At 49.1% G+C, this 20,690-nt stretch overlaps 1 protein-coding gene across 1 annotated transcript in view; it reads right to left on the reverse strand.

Annotated features, from left to right (window-relative positions):
- HTT (huntingtin) overlaps positions 1 to 20,690 on the reverse strand; it is a 146,033-nt gene that overhangs the window by 78,745 nt on the left and 46,598 nt on the right. Inside the window, 15 exon segments of the mRNA XM_045056956.1 lie at positions 640 to 766; positions 3,111 to 3,313; positions 4,322 to 4,473; positions 5,959 to 6,035; positions 7,445 to 7,565; positions 9,318 to 9,464; positions 12,296 to 12,396; positions 12,645 to 12,708; positions 13,659 to 13,798; positions 14,853 to 14,950; positions 15,041 to 15,199; positions 16,284 to 16,421; positions 16,675 to 16,786; positions 18,588 to 18,706; positions 18,957 to 19,080. Of these exon segments, the coding sequence (XP_044912891.1) occupies positions 640 to 766; positions 3,111 to 3,313; positions 4,322 to 4,473; positions 5,959 to 6,035; positions 7,445 to 7,565; positions 9,318 to 9,464; positions 12,296 to 12,396; positions 12,645 to 12,708; positions 13,659 to 13,798; positions 14,853 to 14,950; positions 15,041 to 15,199; positions 16,284 to 16,421; positions 16,675 to 16,786; positions 18,588 to 18,706; positions 18,957 to 19,080 (1,882 nt within the window).

Consider the following 20,690-nt stretch of genomic DNA (forward strand, 5'->3'; position numbering starts at 1 on the left):
CGGGAGTGGGACAGGACGGGTCGCCCTGGCTCCCCAGCTCACAGCGGCTGCCTGGTCCGTGGAGACCGCAAGGTTCCCCCGAAACCGTGGCCCCTTCTGTCCTGAGACCGTCCCAGGTCTAGAAGCTGCTCCACGATCTGAGCTTCTGGGTCCCGTTCACTCACATGACTGAACCCTACCGCAGTGCGCCCAAATGTAAACCTGCCACTTCCAACTGGAGAGGGCCTCACATGTCGGAACCAAGTATTTCATCCGCTAGCTCTGCTCCCAGCCGTCTACACCGCCTCCCCGACTCAAACTCGGGTCTCTTCTACTCTCTTCTGCAGGGAGAAGTGGGACGGGGAGGACAGCAGGCAGTGCTCCTTGCTAGGGGCCCGATGCCCGCAGACCTCTGTGGCCACATACTGGCAAGTGACACTAAGAGGCACTCAAGACCAGAACACGGTCTGGACACAGTTAGGGATATTTATAATATTTAGTATCCGAACCCACACTGAGGAAACTCTTTCCCCGGCTCCACTGCCATGTGTTTTACCTCCAGAAAATACCAAGTTATCACATTAACTTCGGCACGAACATAAGCATAGTCCTGGCTTTGGATGACACACACCATGTCCCCTGCCCGTTAACACTTCATACCTGGACTGGCTTCGCTGCCTTTCTTGGGGCTCAAGGGCGCAGAGGCCTGCTCTCCCGGCTCTTTCTCCTTTCCCTTCCGGCGGATCGGACTTAGAGAAGGAGGGTTTGTTAGGGACGGCAAGGCTGCCTGCAACAAAAACCAGAGTCTGTGAAGGAAGTAGAACCAGCACGCAAACTGAAACTCGCAGGTGCGGTTTCCCATTCCCAGAGCAGAGCAAGCAACCCAGGCAATCTGGTTTTTCTCGGAATCCTCATTTACGGAGCTCACACGCGGTACGTGTACCAGCTACACTGACCCACACGACCATCACACGTGGCAGGGACTGACCCAGAACTTCTTCACAGGTGGACCGTGAAGGGGGTCAGGCGGGGCCCACCCATCACCTCCAGTGGCAACCAGGGCTCTCTGCGGGAGCCAGGACAGGAAAAAGGGTACGGAGCAACGCTCTGAACCCATTTTCAAATGATGAAACGAGCTCAGAGGTGAAGGGACGTATTCAACGTCAAGGCTAACGAGCAGCAGAGCTAGGGGTCCACTGGACAGAGACAGAACTGCAGGAGGCACATAGTGGGCACTGGGCCTCAGCTCTGCTTCTCTCCCCACAACGTCAGGGAAGCGGACGGAGTGTGGCAAAAGCTGCCATCAGGAGCGCAGACCGACAAGACACGGACCACACAGTCCCTTCCCATGACGTGTCCGCCGCGGGCAGGTCCACAGAAACAGCAAGTAGGTGATGGCTGCCTGGAGCTGGGGGGCACGAGAGGTTGGGGGTGAGAGCTAAAGGTATGTCTCGTGTTCCTTTCTGGACTCTACACTGGTGGTGGTGATGGCCCAGTGGCTCTGGGCGTACTAAAACAACCCAAATCCTACACTGTAAGCAGAAGGATCGTATGGCATACGAATTATGCTGGAGTTGCAGGGTGTATTCATTAACATGTGGTCTCAACAAGAAGAAAAAGAAGAGAAGAGGCTGTAGCAGTACTCCATCAGGTCACCAGTTTGCACCAGAATAGTGGCAGTGAACACACAGAGGAGTGCGTATGTACGTGTGCACCTATACGGGTATGTGTGCATTTGTGTGCGTGTGTGTACGTGTACGTGCATGTGTGCACGTGTATACGGGTCTTTGTAAGATATTCAGTAGGGAAAACACAGGACTTGATGAAACAAGGAGCTATGATGACCACCACGTTTGCAGCTGACAAAGCACAAAGTGAGGGGAGCACGGCAGGCACGGGCAGGGGCGAGGCTCAGCAGCTCAGATCCAGAGCACACCTGAGGTCTGAGAGCCGTCCAAGGAGATGCATGGCGCGTCCCTGGACTGACACCCCAAAGACACACCTGGGGTCTCTGACGTTTAAATACCAACGGTAAGAGCAGGACTGACCACCTTGAGCTGCCCCGTCCCGTAAAGGAGCCATTATCTACACGTGGCCATTGAATGACAAACAAAATTAGAAGTTCAGTTCCTCAGTTGCGCTAGCCACTTTTCAAGTGATCAGTCACCACGTGTGGTTGGTGGCTACTGTCCTGGCTGGCCTAGACATCAATGTTCCCATCATTACAGAGAGTTGTACTGGACAGAACTGGCCCAGGAAATATCAAGAGAGGCCAACCTAGGACAGAGCCTGGAGATCATCAGTGGTGGGCAGAGAGGTGAAACCAGGAGAGGGCCCGGCGAGCAGACTGGTCGGAGAAAAACAAGAGACAAAACCCGGAGACCAGCAGGAATGACTGTTTCAGGACCTGCGTGGCGGTACCGAGTGATACACAGGAGAAGACAGGACCCGAGAGGGATCCACGAGACCCAAGGACCAATCTTGGCAGGGAGAGTTGCTGTGGAGAGTGGTGGCCGAAAGCCGACCCCCTGAAGTTTGGGGAATCGATGGCTGCAGCCACAGGAGGCCCTAAGGTGTTAAGCGGGGAGACGGCACTCTGCAGAAAGGTTTGTATTGATAAGGAGACCAAGCGGCAGTCGAAGCAGAATGTGAAGTTAGAGGAGTTTTTTCAAGATGGAAGTAACCCGAGATAGAGGACACAGGAGTGTGCGAATAATCGGATATAATTATAAGTGAGCTCATCTACCTTATTCACTGTGCAAACAATTTACCACTTGGGAAGCTGATTTGATAGAGCTACACTTCACAGAAGAGCGATCTGCCAACATTCCAGGAGACAGCAGATGAGTTAGTTACCTAATAAGCCAGCAACTTCCTTATGAGCTTTCTTGGCTAATGCTGAAAGCCAAGAATAAAGATAGCTTTCCCCTCAGAGACGACAGTAACCGATGACGGTACCAAAAGAGCTATAAATTGGTTGACATATTATGGCGTTAAATCCAATGTCACCATATGAGCAGTTTTGTTCATTTAAAGTGAAAAAGAGTAAGGAAGGGACAGATGAGTCACGAAGGCATGTCTGACACCCACGACGTCACTCTGTGCTGAACGGCGGCCGAGTCCAAAGTTACCTTTATTGCCGGTCCAGGAGCCACATCGTCCAGCACGTGTGCGCAGATATTAATCACCTTCAGCAGGTGGGAGAAGAGCTGCTCCACCATGGGCACCAGGGTCCGGTCACCCAGAGCCGGCCAGACCTCTTCCTGCTTGGCGGCTGCTGGGTTGGCCTCTTCCTCAGAGGTCCACGAACTTCTCAGAGATCTGGGGGCACTGGCTGTGATGCGGCACAATGTGGGGGAAAGGAATGAGTAGGCAAGTCATTTAGACCCATCCACTCTGAGTCTGCCGGACATCTCCAGCCGGTGGACCTTCCTAACATCACCACAGTACGTACGCCCAGTCAGGACGTGCCAATCACCCCAGTTGTCCCGGATCTTTTCAACCCCAATCGAACCGGGGGCCGAGGCCTGCTGATCCTACCCCCTGCATCCTCTTCCAGTCAGCCCACCACCATTTATCCCGTTCAGACTCTCTCACCTCGACCATGACATGAGCCTCCTAAGCGGGTTTCCCTACCTTCTCCTCCAAGCCACACTGAAGCCGCTGAGGGACCAGACCGTGCAAATGCACCGGCCCCACTGCCAGCCCCTCCATGAGGCTCTGCCATGACGTGGCACAGCAAATAGGACGTCATACTTAAGGAGCACTTAGCGAGGCAGCCCACCTGTCAAGTTCAGTGGCCTTGCTTCCTTACATCCTCCCTGTCAGTCCTCATCTCACCTAACATCCCAAACTACTTGCAGTCCTCACATGTCACAAATTTTTTTGTGTCTCTATGCCTTCAAATAGGCTACGCCCTCCGCCTGGTGTTTAAAGAGAGCGATGATGGCCACTCTGGGCAGCCACTGTACTTAGTTTACATGCGTCACCCGCTGAATCCACGTGTGACTTGTGAACGGAGCCCACACACCGCCCTTTCTTACAGCGGTGGTGCCTGGGACTGTGCCTGGCACATGGTGCCCTCTAAAATGAAATTAGGAACAGGTTTACCTGTGGCTGAGGGGCTGGGCAGGAAAAGGGCTACTTTAAAACAGTCGGCCCAGAACAGATGCCTATAGCTCACATCCATGCATGCTGCTGAAGTCGGGAACTCTGACCAAGGGCTGGAGCCATCCTGGCGATGGCCTCACAATATTCTCCTTCACGTGCGCACCACCCCATCCCTCAAAAAGAAACCTACAGCTCTGGACCCGAAGCCCCTGCTCCACCTCCGCGCCACTACCTGCGAGCAGGTTTCCGGCCAGCACCAGTGCATCCTGGTGCGCTGCGAGGTCCAGCGGGAACCAAGCTGACGAGAGCAAGGTGAGGATGACCGTGGCCATGCCAACAGTACAGCTCTTCCTGGACTCACCGGACACGCTCAGCGGGGGTGCCCTGGAAGCCAACACGGGCAGGTCAGATGACAAAAGCTGTAAAGCAGTCTTGCCTTCTCCCATGAACCACGAAGGCCTATCACCGTACGTTTTGTACCAGCTCACAAAGCGATTTTACTATTGTTAACTAACATCCTTCCTGCACATACACCTCAGCTCCACAAAAATCAGAGAAATGAAACCAGGTAGCACATCTGATTAAAACTATTGAAACTGCTTACTTTTATAACTTTTTAACTTTCTTCGAATTTTGACTTAGCATATTTTACTCCAATGCCAAAGTAGCCTAGAGTCAGGGCAGGCACTGGATCTATGACCAGAAACCGCAGCTGCTCAGTAACTCCCTGTGGACAGAGGGAAGCAATCATTCTAGACCGGAGGATGCAATCCATCCACTCCAAGCAAATGTTAGCTGATCATAGGCTGACACAGACACAAATCTGCGGATTTCCTTTAAGCAGGGATGGTGAGGGGCGCCTGGGTGGCTCAGTCGGTTGAGCATCCAACTTCAGCTCAGGTCATGACCTCACGGTTCGTGGGTTTCAGCCCCGCATTAGGCTCTGTGCTGACAGCTCAGAGGCTAGATAGAGCCTGTTTCAGATTCTGTGTCTTTCTCTGTCCCTCCTCCGCTCACACACTCACTCTCTCAAAATAAATAAATAGACACTAAAAAAAGATTTTTTTTTTTTTAAAGTGATGGTGAGCCCTGGGGCATCTGGGTGGCTCAGTTGGTTAAGCGTCCGATGACAGCTCAGGTCATGATCTCAGAGTTCTTGAGTTCGAGCCCCGTGTCAGGCTCTGTGCTGATAGCTCAGAGCCTGGAGCCTATTTCAGATTCTGTGTCTCCCTCTCTCTCTCTCTGCTCCTCCCCTGTTCACACTTTGTCTCTCTCTCAAAAATAAACATTGAAAAAAAAAACCGATGGTGAGTCCCAAAATTTTTCTCAGTCATTGGTACACACAGTAAAAGCTTATTTCTTAGTGTCACAGGAGACTTGAAATTATTTCACAGATGCTATTAGGGCCATCTCCTGGAAGAAAATCATTTTTAAATGAAAAGTGCTAATATAAGTACAAGTTCCTAAATTACACACTGTAGCTCATCATGATTTTGAATGATAGGTCATATTATTTGGTTTCAAACAAAAAATGTTTCCAAATTTCTAATACACAGCGAAGACTTTTGGAGAGAAGCCAATTAGAGACGTCTTGCCAACATATGTGAATTCCCTACAATGAATCTACAAGTCACACCCTGAAATCCCCCAAAGCACTGACAAGTGGGCGACTGACACCCATGGGAGTCACAGCGAATTCAGATCTTTAGGAGCTCTGTCACTAGCTAAAAGGGCAGGGCCCAGCATTCTGCTGGGTATTTTTCCAAAAGGTCAAACTGATACAAGATTTAAGAAAGAAACAAGGAGATCCCAGTAACGATGTCTGGATCACAGAAGCGAAGACAGCCACACGCTGAGAACAATACATACCCACAGTGCCAGCCTAAACTCCAAACGCAGACTGGAAAGGCAGTGGAAAGAAGACACAAAGCCTCGCAGCATCCAAACTGAAGAAGGAAAAGACAGGAAAATCACACCCACGCACCAAAAAGTGTTTATCAAACTGACCCTCCTTTTACCCTTTATAGAAAGTACAAACAATGAAAACAGAATTGAGATCTGTGTCTCACGATATGTGTCCTACCAGGGGACTGATTCGTCCTTCAAGGGTAGAACTGGACAAGTGAGACACAGGCGCTAAGGAGGGACCGTTCTATGCCGTGACGGGAGGCCAGCAGCCGGCACAGCCCTTTTGCTCACAGTGGCAATGGCCCCACGCCCTCCCCATGCCCTGGTCTGCTCCGTGCTGGAGGGAGCTCACTGATGTCCACCTCCTGACCAGGCCACAAGAGGCACAGGACAGGGACCCTCTCTGTGTTTACATCCCAAGCCTAGAAGAGTGCCCGACACATGGAAGCCCAATAAATACAAATAAATGAAGCTTATGATAACTTTAAACAAATCCAGGGAAGACCAAACTACACAGAGGCCAAACAATATTAAGGCTTAAAAGGCACTATATACTTATCAAGACAACCCAATCATAATTGTTGGGATTTTTCTACAATATGCAAGTATTTCTTCTGCCACATAAAATAAATGACGGGGGAAACAGCAAATTAACGCAACTTTGTATTATATCCTCTATTCCTAATTATGAAAGTCACCTTTGTTCATTTTAGGAAATTTATAAGTATCTGATAAAATATGAAACAAAAATCGTAGTCCTAAAATCCATTTTGGCCATTTTCTGCCAGTCGTTTTCCTGAGTATGAGAAACGTACATGTGTGAATACGACTTTTCCCAACAGAGATCGGACTGTACATAATCACACGTGGCCTTTGGTCTCTCTACTGTAACCCAGATTCCGTCTCTCTACAGAATGAAAAACTCTCCCAAGCACCGCAATGACAGGGGTGTGAACCTTCTGCTGCACATACAGATCTCCGTCATCATTGGAATGGGGTCACCCTTGCACTCTTGAATGCAACGGCTCTTTTCCACGTCAGTGTCGCAAACGACGACACGCGTAATTACACCGCACAGAAACCTTTGCTGGTGTGTCTGCTTCTTCCCCGTAGCGCCCATCACACACCCACCGAGTCCATTACATCAGAGGCAGTTTGAACTTCTGACACATTACCAACCCGGATTATGGGAGTGTTTATTCTCACTCTCATGTCTTCCTACACTGAATTTTTTGACAATGAGCACGTGTTACTTTCATCATCAGAAACAAAATGGCTGTTTGCACGCCCAATCCAATAAGCCCAGACTCTGCTCCCTGGGACACAAGTCCTAGGGAATAAGCCCCACACAGAAGACCTCGAACGCAAGCACCTCCCGTCACCATTAAAAACCAACCGCACAAACCACCCACAATCAATTTCGAGAACACCAACCCAGGGGACTTACCGTAAGTGCTCGCGTGGTCGACGTGACCAGCTCGTGGGAAACTGCCGCAATGACTCTCGAGAGGTTATTTTCCACAGTGACGTCTGTCATGCTCGGCAGTAGGTTATAGCCTCTGTATATTCTAATAAGAAAAACACGGAAACACGGAGACTTCAAATCTACCACTAAAGCTTAGTTTCAAAATTCAAATGGCATTTCAAAGTTTAAGATTAAAGCCTCTAGGAAGTTACAGCAGTCCTGACTCTGAGGTGAACGAGAGGCTAGACACATACCCGGTCACTACGATCCCTACCCTCCTGCGGCCACCCCATTGCAGCGCTCCCCCCCACCACAGCCTCGCCTGAAATCTCCCCACCTGCCAAAAGCACCCATTTTTCAAACTCCGAAGTTGGAAGAAATCCTTCTGGAAGCTACCCTGGTTCCAGGAAAGAAGAAAGCATTCTCCCCAGTGCAGGAGCACCGCGGACTCTCCGTCACCCCTCTCCTGGCACATGGACTTCAACCCTTCGTGAAGCTACGTGCAGGCCGTCCGCCCCCTGCCCTACCAGCGGGGCCCCCGCAGGACTAGTGCTGGGTTCGCTTCTGAATCCCTCGGGGTCCTCAGGTCCCAGAAATGAATCTCAGGAGAATAGTTCTTTTCTCTTCTCCCATAAATTCTCCAACGGCAGGCGGCAAAGTCACCATGGCCACCACAGCCACCTCGCCGAGGCCGGAGGCGGGAGGGGGAGATTCGGGGCCGCGGCCAGTAACCGGTGCCCAGGCAATGTGCCACTCCTCCCTGCTGGCACTGAAATCGTCACTTTCTGAAATGACCCTCTGAAACGGCAGGTTACCCAAGGCTTGTTCAGCCCCTGACGACCAGATACTCATATGTGGCTTTTGTTTCTTCTGTTAAAGGAATATTTACCCTGAATAAATAGTCTCTCTTTTCAGAGAGAAGAAAATGCCACTTCTTAGGGGAAAAAAAAAAAAAAAAAAAGCGGGTGGGGGGGCAGAGGGGTGAGGGATTTCTCTGAGAAAATTATTTTCGTGTGTTTTTCTAAAGCAATCTTTACATGAGGAGAGAAAATATCTAGTTAGGAACAGCTTCAAAATCCGACAAGCCGAGTTCCAAATTCAGAGCAAAAGCATCCAACAAACTTCTCCGCTTTGACGCCACTTAGTCCAAGCTTTTTAGAAACTGCCGCTAACAGGAGAGTCACAAACAAAGCTCATGTTTCAAACAACATTTAAAACCGAGCGTTAAGACGGCATGACGTCTCTCCTAGTATCGCTTCTGCAGGCGTCTGTGCAGACTCAGCCTCTAAGGAACCCTCACTCCCTGGGAGCGGTTCGGCTCTGGCGACTTCCTCCGTCCCCGCCGCTGACCCGAGACCAGCTGGGGGGCCGTGGGCACCACCCGCGGGGCGTGCCGGAGCTTGCACGATAAACGTGACGGTGATCGCTGCAGACCGCCCAACTGCCGCTGCCACTCTGTAACCGCCAGGTCGCCTCAAAACGAGGGGCCTGACAACCGAGCTGGACTCCGCACTAGCAGCGCAAGTTAACTGAGGAAACTTAACGGACAAGTGTTTAGCTAAGACCCAGCCCGGGAGTCACACACGAAAATACACTTCTTGGTACGTGGCTGGTAACGAATGGATCACAAGATGTCTGATGTCGCCACCGCGACGGCGGCAGAGTGTATCACGTGAAGAGGCGGGACGGCACATCCCGAACAGAGAACTATCCCACCGAAGGAGACCACCTACTCGAACACTCTCACCCTAAAGCTTCTTCTCTAGAACACACGTTAGAGACTAAAGCCCAAAAGAGAGGCATCGGGAAAGGGCACCTCCTCCCGACGACCTCAGGACGCACCCAGCTCATGTACCTGGTTATGGTGCTGACGGAGAAGTGAGATGGGGGCTGAGTCTCGTGCATGAGAAGTTTCAGGTAAACGCTGCTTTGGTCTCTCGCCACAGCCACCACTGGGTCGGCCTGTCCTTGGTCACATTTATAAAACAGCTTCGGGACAAGCCTAACATAAAAGTAAGGTTTATTTACTTAAGAAAAGTATCTGAAACTCACCTGGGATTCATCACCCTTCTCCATCAAGGTGGTTAAGCCTAAAACATGGTCTACCCACAGACCACCACCTCCCTTTTTCAGGCTGGCATTCCAGCACTCCAGAACAGGGGGTTCCAATCACAGGACCGATCACCCCCACACAAATCACACCAAGTCTGAAATAACTAGGTACTGTACTTACTTTTTGTCTATACCTTTCTCTACATACAATAAAATGCTCTGATTTAAAGTTCTCTTTTGGGGGCGCCTGAATGGCTCAGTGGGTTAACCATCTGACTCTTGATTTCAGCTCAGGTCATGATCTCAGAGTCGCAGGATCGAGCTCCATGCTGGGCATGGAGACCGCTGATAAGTTTCTCTCACCCCTTCTGCCCTTCTCCCACTCCCACGCACAGGCCTGTGTGTGCTTTTTCTCAAAAAAATAAATAAAAAATAAATTTCTCTTTCTAATCATCTTGAGCACCATGAACAAGTACATGAAGCCACCATCCACAGAAAGTACTGAGCACAGAGCAGATCTGAATGCCAGGGCTGGTGCCTACTTGCTTTGCAATTCTGCCTGCAAAACTGTCCCACACGTTCCCAGATGGCAAAGCTCTAGCTGAGGTCCCTCACAAATCTAAACTCAACTCGGAAGCAGAATACAGAACCATTTCGTAAAAGAACAGAAGGGCTCACTTCTGCAATTGACACTCCGTGTGCATTTTACACGAACGTACTCACACAGTCATGGACGTGGCTCATAACTTATAGAAACAACTATTTTATCACATTGGTTTGCAAACCCCAGTATGTTTAATTAAGGTCACTCTCCTCCATGGAGACGTACTGATAAATACAATTTTCTTCTAAGATAAATTAAGTGGCTATCATTTACAGGAAACGGCAAAGGTCCAAAATCATTGATTAGGTAAGTCAGACAAACGTAGTTAAGTGCGTGAAAAGGTACATCTCACAAGCAATCAAAGAAATGCAAAGGACGACACTGAAAACAGAAAGGATACACATGAAATTGGAACTGTGGTTTTGAGTGGTTGGATTACAAAGATTTTTATTTCCATTTTAGTATTTTCCCTAAATTTTGTGCAGTAAACTTGTATTACTTAGAAAAGGTAAGGGTTTTTTTCCCCTATTATTATTATTTTTTAACAGAGAGCGAACATGAGCAGGGGAGAGGGGCAGAGGAGGAGAGAGACAGTCTTAAGCAGGCTCCACACGCAGCGTGGAGTCCGACTAGGGGCTCAATCTCACAGCTGTGAGACCGTGACCTGAGCCCAAAGCAAGAAACAGGACGCTTAACTGACTGAGCCACCCAGGCATCCCAAAGAGAAGTTATTTTAAAATGAAAAACCAATTTCTGCCTAAACAACTGACACATATTTAACTTTTTTGGAAATGTCTGTTTTGGTGGGAAGAATCAGGCATAATCATATTCTGGTCCTAAGAGTACAAACCCAGGTATGTTTCTGGAGAGCAATTTCACAGTAAGTACCAAAGCCCATAAAAAATCCACTTCTCGGTACTGACCCAAAAGAAATGAGAACATATGTCCACACAGAGTCTTGTGGGCAAATGCTCCACCAGCACAAGTCATAGTAGTCAAGAAGTGGAAACAACAGCCATCTGGTGAGTGGACGAAGCAGACACGGACGGTGTCATCCACATAAAGGAACAGCATCCGGCAACACAGGCAAAGAACCGCACGTCCGCACTGTGGCATGTATGAGCCTCGAAAACTAAGTGAGAAAAGCCAGGAGCAGAAGTCCACCTACCGTGTGATCCCATTTGTAGGAAATGCCCAGAAAAGGAAGTGGATTCGTGCTTGCCTGGGGCTGGGGGGTGGGAGGTGCTGCAAACGGGCACAGGACCTTTGTGGGGTGATGGGAATGTCCTAACACTGGGGCCGTGGAGGCCGCTGCACGGCTCTGCGGGTTTGCTACCAATCATTTAATTGTGCACTGAAAATGGGTAAATTTTAAGGGCTATAAAATAATATGTCAGTAAAGCCATGAAAATTTTTAAAAAACAACACCAAAAAGCTTGGCCTAGTAACTCAATTTCCAGGAATTAATTCTAAGGAAAAAACGTGTACATAAACATTTATGTGCAATAATATTTACTGACCATTATTGTCAAAGAAAACTTAACATTCAACCAAATAATATTTATATAAAAGCTTATCGCAACTCCAGAGTGAATTCTTGGCCGCTAAGCAAAATCTCTTTTTTTGAAACGCTGCTGAGAGCCTTCCCTGATCTCCCACTGTGGGATGTGTCACGCACTTCAGTACAGAAGTACAAGTACACCGAATCCAGGGTGCTGCCCTCCACAACACCGGTGCTTACGGTTCCTGTCTCAGAAGTCTGAGGGCAGAAGAGGCTAATAATATAGTAAGCGGAAATGAGCAGATTACAAAATCACAGGCGTCTGTCTCAATTTTGAAAAAGAGACTCCTATGCAGGATATGCATCAAAGTGCTAACAGTGAGCATCTCCAGGGGAGAAGCTAAGGTGACTTTTACTTTCCTCTGTATCCCAGGCTTCGGACAATGAGAGCGTGTCCCCCTGACGCTAGGAAGCTAGTACTTTGTTGCTGTTCCGGCCTCCCGGTAGACTCCTGTGGGGGTAAATACGACCTGTTCTGATGGTTTCAGAGCGGCTGAAGGTGGGCGCACACGATCTAGGAATGCTGCCCTACTCTCTGGACGTTCCGGCTCCCCTCCTCGGACCATTTAGCGCTTTCACCACGAAAGGCAGCAAAGAGCAGACACTCGGTAACTACCTCATCAGTGCAGCTGCGGCAACGTGTCGCACCCTGGGGTCTTCGTCCCCAAGCAAGTAGATGACGACGTCATGGAGCACTCGGTCCTGCAGTTTTAAAAGCTTCAGAGAGAAGGATAAGGAAAACAGGGATGACGTCCGTATTGAACTAAATTCCAGGGAAGGTATTTTGGAAGGCCAGTGAGAAGGGACTCACGATCACCAGCCTTAACCCACACATACAATCACAACTACCACGATCTAAACTGCGGAATCAGCCTAGAACAGAGAGCACTCAGGAAAGCCCCCACCCCCGGGAAAGGGCAATTCCTGGAGGTGACAATGTGGCCCCACGAAAACAAACGGCTTACCCCTGTGTAATGATGGGCCCCTCTGTGTAGATTTTCTGCTTTTGCCTCCAAAAAGCTCACCAACCTAACAAAAGAACATTTTTAACGAAATAATTTAGTTACTCAACCAACACTCACTGTCGGCCTGCAAGCCTCCGACAGACGGGACGCTGGAGGCCGGCTCCGGCGTGGGCAGGGAGAGACGGTGCTTCCCGAAGCCCACAGAAGGATGAACGTTTTTAAACAAGTACAATTTATGTTCCACTCATCATTTCACTCAGTAAGACAGCACTCAGTACACTGTTTTTCTTCAAAATAAATACAAATATCTATTACTGTGAAAGAGTCCACCTGGCCTCAGAGTGAGCTCAAACACCCATCACGGGAGGAGAGCGGGCCGTGGGGATGGGGCCGTTCACCCCTTCCTCTGCGAGGCAGAGGGGAGAGCATGCCCTCATTCCCAGAGGTGTTCTGAGGAAGAAAGGAAATAACCACGGAGGGCACCTAGCTCTGAGCCCGACACATAACAACCACTTTATTACAGTGGCTTGAAAAAGAACCAAACACCTGGATAACAGAGAAATTTCCCCTTCTAAAATAAAGCGTTGAAAGAGAAGATCTTAAACCAAACTTCCTCTTCGAAAATGAAAACCTGCAAGGGCATCAATCAAGTTATTCTGTAATCGCAAGGACGTACAAATAGCCCACGTGACCTACATCCGGTGTGGTGAGGAGTATGTTCCTTTTCCACGAGCGTGCAGTTTAAGTGTGAGCTCTCTCATTCCCACCATCCAGAACATTCAGATGACTAAAACTACCAGAAAGATCCACTCCTCTGCCTTATTTTAAAACCCCAGGCACAGGGCAAGCTGAGGAGGAAAACCCAAGCTGCCCAGACTCCCGACTCCCGACTCACAGGTTACCTGAGAAGCATCACTAATCAGTAACTCAATCAACCGACCCAGCCCTTCCAATTCCTAGCTCAAACTCCCGAGCAGCTTAGGTCTGCTCACCTAATGACCCTGATTCACTTACCTAAAGTCAATCTCTGCGAGCGTCTCCAAAAGCTCTGTCCTCACCAGCCAGTAGGAGCTGTCCCTCAGGCTCAGTACATCGGTGATCAGCTGCAGTCCCAGTTCACTGGAGCTACTGCTGCACAGACTCATGACACAGTGCTGGAGAACAAGGTACAGTCAGGGTCAGTCCCACCTCGTTCCAGGACATCACTCGTCCACAGACCCGCTTCCTCTTCTGACTGCAGCAGGGGGGCCACACTTTTCCCACATCACTCAGAAATGTTTATAACCCAATGTGTCCCTTTCACACAACTCTGTTTCTCTCTGCGCCCGTTTCTGTCTCTGTCTTGGCCTCTACTCCCAGACGCCACTCTCGTGACCGCTGGTCGGCATGTTAACAGGGAGCCGTGCAGCACAGCAGCACGGCTCCATTCTAAATCAAGGCTCAGAGCCAGGGCTGGTGGGGGACCCACGGCCCTCTGCTAAGTGTCCGCGTTCTCCACTGCGTAACGCGCCAGAACAGCTCCCGTGGCTGCCCCTCCCGCCCCTCCGTGCATACGGGGGCACGTCCACAACACGGGTGCGCGGTGACTCCGGGCCAGGGGCTCGCGCTTCCCTCTGCTCCCGGAAAGACACCGACGGAAACCTGGCAGACGTTTGCACCTAAGGAACAATTCTGGCCGTGAAATTTTGTAAAGGGAAGGTATGCTGTTAGTTTGCGATTCGCTGGGTTTTTGTTTTGATTTTTACTGTCGCTGACTGGCCAGTAGTGATTTGTGAGCCCCGAGACACAAAGGTTCAACACGCCACCAGGTACAGGCTGGAGGTTAGCGGCACTGGCACAGAACACAGGTGGCCAGGTAACATTACCGCTCACTTTGACTGGGTCTTCTATGGGCCTAAGAGAGCCGTTGGTTGTTTAATCCCACAGGTTTTACACTTAAGGTTAGCGAGATATATTTCTAAAGGGACCCTTAGAAAAGGTACGTTTTTAGCAAATATTCAGTGTTAAAACTTGAATTACACTTAATTAAGCCTTACCTTTACTGGTAATGTTATCTTTCTACAGCTGAGTGGTGAACACATACACGTTTGTTATTGTTTACATCTTTAGGATGTCTGGAAATATTCAGTATTAAGCCCGATTTCAATTATAACAATGGTAAAATTTCCACTGATCAAAGAATTGATTTCTGTAAAAGATCATGCTCACCCTCACAGCTGTGCAGGCCAACTTGCAAGTGACGGAAGATTCATCCTTCAAAGTTTTCCGCAGCAAAGGAATGCAGTCCTCCAGAGAAAATGTATTTCCTGACCAAAAGAGCAAACAGGAAACGTCTTTATGTAAACTTGAGCCTGAGAATCCTATCTAGAAAAAACCCCGACAACTCCGAACATTACCTGTCAGAGCTCTAACGGTGCCCATCCAGTCTCCCACTTGGAAGCGGGACCTGCTCAGGGTGGAGGAGATGAGGGTCCCACAGAGAACGGCCGTGGCTCCTCTGACCTGGGGGTCTCCATGATCGATGTAGTTCAGGATGTCTGACACATATGGCTCCTCTGCAGAGACAAATTGCCCAGCCACTGTGCAGGCCCCGACCGTCAATTTTCTTTCTTTTTTTTTTTTTTTTTAATTTTTTTTTCAACGTTTATTTATTTTTGGGACAGAGAGAGACAGAGCATGAACGGGGGAGGGGCAGAGAGAGAGGGAGACACAGAATCGGAAACAGGCTCCAGGCTCCGAGCCATCAGCCCAGAGCCCGACGCGGGGCTCGAACTCACGGACCGCGAGATCGTGACCTGGCCGAAGTCGGACGCTTAACCGACTGCGCCACCCAGGCGCCCCCCGACCGTCAATTTTCTAACTCAGAATAAAAGCTTAATTCTTAGGAAAGAAAAAAAAAAAGGGGGGGGGGCGATCCAAATCTAGAAAAGACTTGAATATAGCAACCGTGAGTGGTAGAAACTATTTTGGGTTTTAAAGATTCCAGCTTCATCATAGCCTTGATATCGCACAGATTTTCTGGATTCTAATTCCAGGTTGCCAGTCAATAATCAAAATTCCAAGATTTCACTTCAAAAAAAAGATGAGAGAAACTCAAACCAGTCCACGCTTACCTAATATGAATTCAAGAGCCCAAGTGTGTCCCCTCGCCCAAAGAAAGGGAGAGAACACGGGAGGACAATTTTAGAAGTGCGGTTCCTCCCCCATTTATTCCAACATGAGAGTGTGTCCCAGAACGTGTGCTACAGGAGACAGGATCTGCTGTTCTCTGCTGGTCTCAGGTCCCACTTGTCTCTGAGTGTGCACATCTGGCCTGGCTGAGCGTGACCCAAAGCAATTTGGATTATACGCGACTTGTGCTTTGGGTATAAATGCAGCATGTATGTGAACTGGCGCTTACGCTCCCAGCTCTCTATTGTTTCGCCACGTGTGTTCACACTGAACACTGCATCTACACGGAGTCCAGAAAGCTAAAAACATCGCCAGTCCTGTGTTTTAAATAGAGCTACAACATAGTTCAAATGCCACCAAGTAACTCAAAAAGCAGATCAGTCTAAAACTAACATAGCCAAGATGATTTGAAACAGTTCTCCAAGTACTGATTCAACATGAGGAATGAGGCATGAACTTTCAACATACCAGGGTACTCCACGGAGTCAAGAGGTACTTTGTAAAGTTTGCTGAAGAAAGACTCAGGATGAAGGGCCACAGCGGCTCCCACACAGCTCAGTGCCAGTGCCTTCACGCTGACCCTCACGTCCCTGTCCGGAACCAACACTGCAAAGAAACCACCTCGGTCACGTTCGGCTTCAAGGCAGTAAACGTGCGGTGGCCACGTAAACAAACTAAACCCGGTAACCCAGCTCCCTCAGCGTCCCCTCGCCGCTCCCGTGGGTCAGCCAAAACCAGAGCTCACGCCCAGCTTCTACTTCCTCCCTTTGCTGCACAACGAGGGACAAACTGGTCACCATGTTGACCTTGAAACCTAGGTATTTCCTTCAATGCTGGACCTGCCCTGCTATATACGTACCATTCTTCTCCCCCGTCAGCAAAAACGAAGCCGACAGAAGGCGGACACAATGGACAAGAGGAACAGAATCGTCATCGGTAGACTGTCCTATGTCACCTTTGATCCGGCAAGGCTACAACAGAGAAACAAGACACTTTGTTGTCCGTCTTGTAATCAAGGAACCAATACATTCATTCATCAGTGCATTCAACAAATAGTTCCAGAGCAGCACTTATGCCGGGCGCTGGGCATACAGAGACACCCATCTCCATCATACACAAGCCTGACCTCATAGATCATGGCGGAGCAGGATCAGAGCGGTCAGAGGCAGGCCTAACACGGGGTCACGTGGGCCGTGGCAGGGATGAGCTCAGCGTGCAGGGAGGGCACGCGGGATAGAAGGCAGCTGAGACCTGGCATCAGGAGGCTACTCGGGAAAAGACGGCATGAGCCATCATCTGCAGCACAAGGGGAAGCTACTTAGACAGAGGAAGAGCCCTAGGAATGCCCAAAGCCAAGAGGGAGCAGACCTGGCTCAGAGGGGACCTGGAAGGAAGTGCTGAGTCCACAGGATGACTGAGCATCTACAGAGGGACTAAGTACAGAACGCCCTTTCTCGCCCTCAAGGAATTTAAAATTAACTGGGAAGACGCTTACATGTAAAAAAGTAAGCAATTCAGAGATACTTTACAAAAAGTTCAATGAATAGCTCAACAACAACAAAAACCCAAATGTGATTAAAAACTGAGCAAAGGACTCGAACAGACATTTCTCCAAAGACATATAAATGGCCAGTCAGCACATGAAAAGATGCCCATCATCACTAATCATAGGGGACGGCACATCAAAACCCCGGTGACCTACAATCTCACACCCAACAGAATGGCTGCTGTCAAAAAAAAAATCAGAAAATAACAAGTGCTGACGGGGATGTGGGGAAACTGGAAGCCTGGGCGCCGTCGGCGGGAACGTAAAATGGCGCGGCCGCTGCGGAAAACAGTGTGGCGGTTCCTCAGAAAAACCTAAAACTAGAATTACCGTGTGGTCCTGCAATTCCACTTCTGGGGACACATCACATCCAAAAGACCTGAGAGCAGGGTCTTGAAGAGACACATGCACCCCCAGGTCCACACAGCATCATTCGCACGGGCGGAAGATGGAACCCAAGTGTCTATCAGTGGAGGAACAGAGAAGCAAAATGTGCAAAATGTGGTGCACACGTTCAGCGGGACCTCACTCAGCCTTAGAAAGGAAGGACATCCTGACACCCGCCACCACACGGGTGAACCTGGACAACATCATCCCAAGTGAAATAAGCCAGTCGCGAAAGGACAAATACTTTGTGACTTCGTGATCCCACTGATACGAGCTTCCTGGAGGAGTCACATCCACGGAGACACAAAGCAGAGGGTGGGAGCCAGGGGCTGGGGGCGGGGGCAGTTAGTGCTTAACGGGGACGGAGTTTCCGTCTGGGGAGATGGAAACAGTTCCGGGCTGGAGGGTGGTGGCTGCGCAACGTGCGGCACTTGTGCCCTGAGCTGCCCGCTTTGCGGTGCGATGACGGCAGAGTTTCTGCCGTATGTATTTTACCACCATGAATAAACAAATAAATCAATTAAATGAACAAAAGCAAGACAGGTTGCAAGACTATGCGTGGCCATCAGACGAAAGGCCCAATCGGTGTGAGCCAGGTCTGTCTGGGAAGGACTCTCAGTGAGGCGGACCTTCAGGCAATTCTCAAGGATTTGGGGCGCACCTGGGGAGGCTAAAAGGAAGAGCACACCTAGGAAGAGGTCAGTACTTAAGGCGAAATGGCTGAGCAGGAGCTCAGAGATGGGAAAGCTGGGAGCACAGCGCACAGACAGCAGCCACGGCGGTCTCAGGCGTTCACGTGAGCTCAGAATGCGGAGTGGGCTCAGGCCTCACTACCTCACCTTGTTTTCTTGATCTCCTGCTTCGGCAGCTTCGTCTCTTGAGACAAACGTATCCACACTGCTGTCGGAGGGCCGCCGGCTGTGGCCCATGCTTTTCAATAAATGTGCTTGCTGAAGGGCTTCAAAATCAGAGAGATTGGGACTGAGTGACAAGTTTCCATTTCAATAGCAAATATACATTTTTACACAAAGCCCACATGAAAGTATAGGACTTAGATCAAGAAAAAGGACAGTCATTCCTCAACTGATCTTCCTCATCTGCTATTTACAACTCAGAAAACAAGGACATCTTCTAGGAAGCCACGGTAAAACTGAGACGTTGGGGTCGAAAACAAGACGGCTCCATAGCGCACCGCGGAAGTCACGTACCAGCTGCGGAGTTTCGGAAAGCATCTACGTCTTCCTCCGGAAGAATGCCCGCGGCCTCCTCATCCTCGTCCTGTGGCTGTCCGATCTGCATCCCCGAATACTGGCTGTCGGCCCCATCTAACACCTGCACGGTTCGAGAGGGGCTGGTGAAGGTTCAGATGGGACGTCACCGAGGGACAGGCTCTCCAACATGGGTAGGCAAAGGCACAGCCAGAAATCACAGGGACCGCATCTTATGTACTAACACAAAGGTCATTTCCTTAAATGCATAGACATGCACGCACATAAAATCCAGTTCGCTGACCACACGCTGCTACTACATTATAAAAAGCTTCACAGCTATAAAAATTCAAAATAAATTCCAATCTGAAATTTTCTCTTTTTGACATTAAAAAAAAAAATCTTTGTCTTTACAAGAAAATTTTATAGTAAGTCAAAAATGAGGGAAATCTTTTAGACAAAAACCTAACACTACACCAGGTTAAGCTTCGAAGCTGCTAGGACTAAATCAACTAAGTTCTGGACACAGTATGTCATCTACTTAGCCAAAACTTGGATTATGATTCCATATTGCAAAATAAAATATTCACATTCACTTGAAATCCCATGTAATTTGCCTGAAAAACTGAATGATGGAACCTCACTCAGTACACGAGTAATTACGGAAGTAAATTCTGTATCATTTAAAAAAGTCATTCCAAATCCTTACAATTAAATAAAAAACGTCAAGCTACATGTTCAAAAGCAACCCAGAAAAGAAACAATTTCCTCCACTATCCTAATTAGTTTATTTAAAAGAAAAAAACCTTACCTCAGTTAAAAAAAAAAGAAAACTTACAATGAGAAATCCTACCATGACAAAAACCAATACTTTGTGAATATCTTACTACATGCCAGGCAGGATCAAAAAGCACTTGACACGTCTGGGCTCCTGTAACCTTCGTGAGCCTTAAGGCACAAGTACTGCTGTCCTCAATCTATGGATGAGAAAACTGAGGCAAGAGGGGACACAAGTGCCCCAGACTGCACAGCGAGTCAACGACAGGTCCACATTCTGGTGGCTCCCTGCAACAGGCCCCTGAACCACCACGCTGAGCTGTCTCACGAGGAAATTCCCCAGCCCCTTCACTTTGCTTCTTCTGTCTATGGCACTTATCACCACCTATTTATTTACATACTGATCGACTGATTATTGGCTTATTATCTGCCCCCCACACACACGCACACGCTCTAGAATAGGGACAATGAAGCTATGACCTAAGGACCAAACCTGGCCCGCCACCTGTTTTTATAAATGAAGTTTTATTGGAATGCTAGTTCATTGACATACTGTCTATGGCCGCTTTCACACAGCAGCAGAGAGGACTATGTGACACAGGCAGTATGGCTCAGAAAGCCAAAGATCTTCGTTGTCCAGCCCAGTATGGAGTCCTGCGACTCCCACTCTGGGATGTTAGCTTTCTGCGAGCAGTTCTGCATGTGGTGCCCTCTACTTATGCCCGGCTTGGGAACAATCCCTGGAGCTTAACAGGCGCTCCATGTATTTGTTCAGCAAATAATTAATGATTACGTACGGGACATGGAAGTACCTCACAAACTAGAAAGAACTGCACCAATGCGGAAATTATCAAGGAAAGATGTTCATTCTCTACAGGCCAGAGAGACCCGCAGAGGCCCTACTCCCAGCACTGTTACGCAGTGAACCACTGGGTAACCTCGGGAGACCAGAAGTTT

The sequence above is a fragment of the Felis catus genome, chromosome B1 (genome assembly GCF_018350175.1).
Source record: "Felis catus isolate Fca126 chromosome B1, F.catus_Fca126_mat1.0, whole genome shotgun sequence".
In the NCBI taxonomy this organism is placed as follows: domain Eukaryota; kingdom Metazoa; phylum Chordata; class Mammalia; order Carnivora; family Felidae; genus Felis; species Felis catus.